The 6,038-nt window shown below is 41.3% G+C and overlaps 1 protein-coding gene and 1 long non-coding RNA gene across 2 annotated transcripts in view; both read right to left on the reverse strand.

Annotated features, from left to right (window-relative positions):
* Nucleotides 1–297: 297 nt before the first annotated feature.
* The window catches only part of hbs1l (HBS1-like translational GTPase), a 35,878-nt gene continuing 30,137 nt past the window's right edge, over nt 298–6,038 (reverse strand). Inside the window, exons 9-13 of the mRNA XM_008297006.1 lie at nt 2,233–2,379; nt 1,871–1,945; nt 1,665–1,782; nt 586–654; nt 298–515 (exon numbers count right to left, since the gene is read on the reverse strand). Coding sequence (XP_008295228.1) covers nt 298–515; nt 586–654; nt 1,665–1,782; nt 1,871–1,945; nt 2,233–2,379 — 627 coding nt within the window. The remainder of the gene's footprint in view (nt 516–585; nt 655–1,664; nt 1,783–1,870; nt 1,946–2,232; nt 2,380–6,038) is intronic.
* LOC103368595 (uncharacterized) lies at nt 4,260–5,190 on the reverse strand. The gene is made up of 3 exons (XR_520789.1): nt 5,091–5,190; nt 4,783–4,927; nt 4,260–4,389 (listed from the first exon to the last, which is right to left on the reverse strand). It is a non-coding gene; the product is annotated as an uncharacterized LOC103368595 (long non-coding RNA).

Consider the following 6,038-nt stretch of genomic DNA (forward strand, 5'->3'; position numbering starts at 1 on the left):
TTTTTAAAATTTCTGCAACAACTTTTTTTTATAAATTATTTTTCTGTAATAACTTTTTTAAAATTTCTGCAACAACTTTTTTTTATAAATTATTTTTCTGGAATACCTTTTATTTTTTTAGATATTTTTTTCTGCAATACCTTTTTGTTTAAATATGTTATCTTTCTGTAATAACATTATAACATTTCTGCAATAACTTTTAAAAATAAATTAGTTTTCTGTAATACCTTTTATTTTTTGTAATAAATTATTTTTCTGTAATAAAGTTTATTTTTTGTAACAAACTATTTTCCTGTACTATCTAGTATTTTCTGTACTGTCTGTCTCGTGCTGCTCCTCAGGAGCTTCCAAACAGCCTCCTGTTGGTTCTGTTGGTTCTGTTGTGTCCTGCAGCAGGACTTCGGACCAACCTTTGACGTTGCAGGTCTCGTTGGGAGGCATCGCCAGCACCTTGTCTCCCGTCTGGATGTAACCGGCCTCTATCTTCCCGGTGACACAGAACCCTGAACCCTGATCTGCAACGACAACGACGTGGTCAGCGCCTCACCAACAGAACCGAGTCAAAGCGGGTCCGGGCGGTTTTACCTTTGAACACGTCGGAGACGCAGAGTCTGAAGGGCTTGTCGACGGACCTCTGAGGGGCCTTGAACGCATCTTTACGGGGAAGCACAGCAGAAGGAGGAGAAGAGGAAGTAAACAAAGAGGAGTAAACATGTGGAGAAGCGTGATTCATGTTCTCTGGTAGCCGAGTCAGCCCGGTGACTGGCAGCTCCAGACTTCCAGCCTTGAGTCACGCTGCTCGAAAAGACTTTCACTCGTCTGATCGGAAGACAGCTGGAGAAGTTCTGACTTCTGTCTGTGGCAAAACCTGGAACGTCTAATATTAACACGACTTTCACTGTCTTCACTTTCTGGTAGTTCTTTGAAACGTGAAATAAGAAAAATAAAGTCAGAAATGTCTCATAAACTGATGCAACAAAGGACCAGACAGTGATTAAAATGACCATGAACTCTATCTGCAGTCAGGTTTATCGTGTTTTTAATATGTTTTTAACCTGCTGCTGTTAAAACCTGCAGATCAGCAGCTTGATGACGGTTAATTACACTGGATTCATTAGTTTAGTCCACACAGGAAACAAACAAACAAATCTGTAAATAAACAGAGAAAACGGGCCAGAAAAACTACATTACTGCGTCTGATTTGAGTAAAATTACAAATTAAAATAAAACTACAGATGTTTCATGTTATTTACAGTTTTGGCCTTTTTCTTTTCTTTTTTTCCTGCAGTCAACATATAAATTGATAAATGTGACTTTATGAGATATTAAAGTATTTTTTTCTTTCTAAATTTAAAAATGTAATTACATTTTTTTTTTAACCATTTTTCAATCCTTAATCGACGATATTTTTCATGATGTAAAAATAGTAAAAAATCATTTTATTGGTATTTTATCAAAGATACAGACTTCTGATTATTGACAGTTAATATTTAAATTAAGATTTTATTTCTGTGATTTATCTGTAATTTAACGAAGCAGAAAATATGTGTAAAATAACTTTACTAAATCATTTTTATTTCATTTTTAACATTTTTGTTCAATTTTATTTAAAAAAAAATAAAGTATACTGATGTTAACTTATATTAGTGTCCAGAGCCTCTTACCGATCTGCTCCAGCAGACTGGGTCCAGAGAACCAGGAGGTGAGCGCCGCCACGGTGCTCCTGGTGGCCAGGTTCTCCCCCGACAGGCCGCTGGTCGGGATGTAGAACACATCCGAGTCCTGCAGGAACCGACACCGGGTCAGTGGCGGAAACAAACAGAACAACAAACCCAGCAGCAGCAGCAGCAGCAGTCGGACTGGAGCTCACCTTGAATCCCGCCTGCTTCAGGAAGTGTCGCAGTTTCGAGGTGATGTCCTGGAAACGGTCCTGCTGCCAGTTCACCTGGTGGACAGAATCAAAACTGTGGTTCTGACTTGGTCCATTTAGTGTATCAGACCCTGTCTCTGTGGTTCTATGGTTCGGACCTGGTCCATCTAGTGCACCAGGCCCTGTGTAAGTGGTTCTGTTGTTCTGACCTGGTCCATCTAGTGTACAAGACCCTGTCTCTGTCGTTCTGTGGTTCTGACCTGGTCCATCTAGTGTACCAGACCCTATCTCTGTGGTTCTGTTGCTCAGACCTGGTCCATCTAGTGTACCAGACCCTGTCTCAGTGGTTCTGTGGTTCTGACCTGGTCCATCTTGTTCACGGCCACAGCCAGCTGAGTGACCCCCAGCGATCGGACCAGCAGCGCGTGTTCTCTGGTTTGACCTCCGGCTTCGAATCCGGCCTCGAACTCTCCTCTGCTGGCGTCCACCACCAGAACCGCCACGTCGGCCTGTAGGCGGAACCGGGCAGAGGTTAGAACCACCTGGTTCTGCTGCGGTCAGCAGACAACAGCCACACGCTTTGTAACGACGGTACTGGACCTGATGAAACCGTTAACTGGGGTTCTAATGAAATGATCATTTAGACCTGCTCCAGTTGTGATCAGGCCTTATGCTAAGCTATGCTAAGCTAAGCTAACTCCATATTNTCCTGTTTAGTCCAAACATCTTCAGTTTACTGTCACGGAGGAAAAGAAACCAGAAAACATTCACTGGAGAAGCTGAAATCACAGATTGTTTTCATATCGAAGCATGAAACTGATGAACAGACTGTCAGAGGAGCTGGAGGTGGACCGAGCAGTGAGTAGAACCTACGGGGAAGCCCTGCGTGATGGGAACCTCGATGTTGAACAGCAGGATTCTGGCTCTGAACCTGGTGCACGCTCTGATCGGCTCCTTCGGATCGCAGAACACACAACCGACGCTGGAAGGAAGGAAGGAAGGAGGCAGAGGGAGTCAGAGACAGAGTGAGAAGCAGCTCTAAGTGTCTACAGGCTGCACTAAGAGACACATGAAGCTCAGAGGGTCACAACCAGACAGGAGCAGAGCGCGTTACTTGATCTTGATGATGTCCATGCCGGTGACCGTCAGGCTGATGTGGTCTCCGGCGGCCGCCCAGTCCAGAGGCTCGTCGTGGAGGCTGATCCCTGCAGGACAAACACAGCGTGTTGGTCTCTGAGCCGCCAGCAGGTGGCAGCGTTCACCGCCGACGCCTCAACACGTGAAGAAACGCAGCCAGCGTGCAGGAGGACTAACGACACATTTATCACCATCTATCATCATCATCTACTGCTGGAAACGTAATCGATGTGTGAAAGTGAAGTTTACATATTGGAGTTATCTGAGGTAGGTTTTGGTACTTTCCCAGTAAAGGAAGGCTTTTAAAATATAGAATAAATCAGAACAAATACGACGTTAGATGGCAAACGTCCCACTTATGGATGTTTAACTGAAATAAAAATGAAAGAAGGGCAGAAAAATAAATCATCTCAACTAAAGGAAACGTTAAAAATCACAAAACTATGATGGAAAAATATACAGAACGTTTAAATTCTTCCTCTGAAGTTAGAGGAAGACGCTGGAGTTAAAAATATGGATGAAGATGGAATAAAAGGTTCAGCTCAGAGGGAATCCAGACGAAACTCTGGGTTTGTTCTGATTAAACGTGTCGATCAGAATCATTTTATTGATCCTGAGGAGAAACTTTTAACGTCTGATAATTAAAGCAGCAGAAAAAACACGAGATAAAAACGAGAAAATGACAAATATGTCCGAAAAAATATGAACAGAAAGTCTCAGCATGAAGGTGAACACAGAAGCTCACAGTGTAATAAATAATCAATAATAATATCAATACTAATGGGTATAAATGTGTTGCTGTGAATTCAGAGTCTGCGGTTGTGAATCACGAGTTTTTATAGAAATCAAACTACATCCGTGAGAATCCTGCGTTTTGCTGAATTTCGCTTAAAATAACGATGTTTCTGTCTTTACAGGGAATCAGTTGCAAAACTTTCCAAAGATTAAAAAGCTGATCTCACAGAAACACCAACGAGACTGAGGGTCTGAGTCACTGAGCAGCTTTCACACTGTGCTGAGATTTAAAACACCTTAATGTTCATTGAAAAAAACGTGTGTATATATAATATATAAAATACAGTATATATAAATGGTTTTAATGTGACGCTGTGATTTACATCCACTGCTCTCTTTAACCTGATGACGAGAATTTAATTATGAAGAGAAAATTCAGGGAAATATTAATTTTATTCTATTTTCTGTAATAACTTATTTTTCTGTAATAAATATTTTTTCTGTAAAAACNGAGGATGGAGGCTCAGAAACACCGAGTCCAGCTGTGGGGGAGGATGGATGGATGGACGTGAAGCTCTGACTCCACTCGTTGTCTCCGGCTGCCTTCAGAGTCCAGCTGCAGCCTTCAGACGTCCTCACTCTTTGATCTGCAGCGAACACAGAAGGTAGAAACACTTACAGCACCTTCAGGTTGTTCTGACCTCGTCACAGGGACACACCGTCGCTTTAAACCTTTAGTTTGGTGGATCAGAGACGTTCAGTTTAGTGTCACAGAGGAAAGAACCCAGAAACTCTTCAGCCGTTCAGCTCTACCTGCTGCCAGGTGTGCTCCTGTGTCTGGGCTCTACTGAAACATGTTCACAAACGTGTCCCAGAACACTTTAAACGTCACCTGAACGCCTCAGAAATGCTCCTAAAACCGTCCTAGTTACACAAAACCTGTCAAAAAATTCTCCAAAATGACAAAATCTTTCCCCTGAAACACAAAAACTTCTGAAGAACGACGACGGGTCATGAAAACGACTTCAGACTGCCGTTACCTCGGTGACGACGCCGGCGGCGATGGTGGAGCCGACGTATCGCAGCATGAAGCGGCCCAGCTCCTTGTAGTCCTTGTAGAGCTCCAGAGCCACCGGCCGCTGGGTCTGGATCTCCACCACCGCGTTCATGCCTTTACTCAGACACCTGCAAGACAGACACTGTTCATGTGGACCCTCGGTGCAGAACACAGAAGCTGGTTTCAGGCCGACAGCGACTCTCTGAAGCCGAGTGCTGCTCATTATTGTTTACATCAAACGTAGAAGCTGCAGGTCTCGTAACGTTCCTGGAGAACACAAGATGAACCTACTTGGGTTTCTTCTTGAGAACCTCTCCGCTGCTCTTGTGCAAAACGCTGACCAGCTTCCTGATGGTGGCGGGCTCGCTGACCGTCTGGTAGTGCAGCAGCACCTGGACACAGAACCAACAGAAGACTGAAACCAGGTCGTGGATGAGACGTAGAGCTCTAGCAGCCTGGTGGAGGCTAAACCAGACCATAAACAGCTACAACATGAGCACAGAGGCATTACATCGACACATGAACAGAATAACCAGAAAGACAAACACACTGATGGAAAACAGAGAGAATCGACACAAAAAGACGTGAAATGACTTTAATAAAAACACCAGACGATGAGTTGATCGTTTTCTGGACCGACTGATTATCGAGCTGTTTGGTATTACAAACATAAATCAATAAAAGTGGAAATAAAAAGAAGAATAAATTAAAAAAAATAATAATAATGTGGCAATATAAAGCAATATTAATCAAAAATGAATCCATTAAAAAAAAAGGCTAGTAAAAGTAGAAATATAAAGACAAATAAATAAAATAATAAAATAATAATCATTTATATATTTTTATTTTTCTACTATTTTTATTTATTTGAAATTTATTTTTAAATGTTTTTATTTGTTTTATTTTTATTATTTGTTTTGTTTTTATATTATTTTTTAATTTTAGTTTTTGTTAAATTTATTTTTTATAATGTCGCTTTAAAAGCAAAGGAACTATGCACAGAAAAACGACAATCCTACTGCGCACATTTAGAAAACAGTCACAAAATAAGAAGCTGACAGCAATAATCTCTGCACACTGATTTATTTTACAGTTTTCCTACAACTTGATACTACAGACGTGAACGTTTGTACTAAAAGCCTTTTTTACAGCTGACATGTTGATTGTTATAATAGAAAAAAAGTAAAAGTGATGCTCATATCAACATTATATAATTTATCATATATTATAATAATAATA

Source organism: Stegastes partitus, unplaced genomic scaffold (genome assembly GCF_000690725.1).
Source record: "Stegastes partitus isolate 25-593 unplaced genomic scaffold, Stegastes_partitus-1.0.2 Scaffold1176, whole genome shotgun sequence".
In the NCBI taxonomy this organism is placed as follows: Eukaryota; Metazoa; Chordata; class Actinopteri; family Pomacentridae; genus Stegastes; species Stegastes partitus.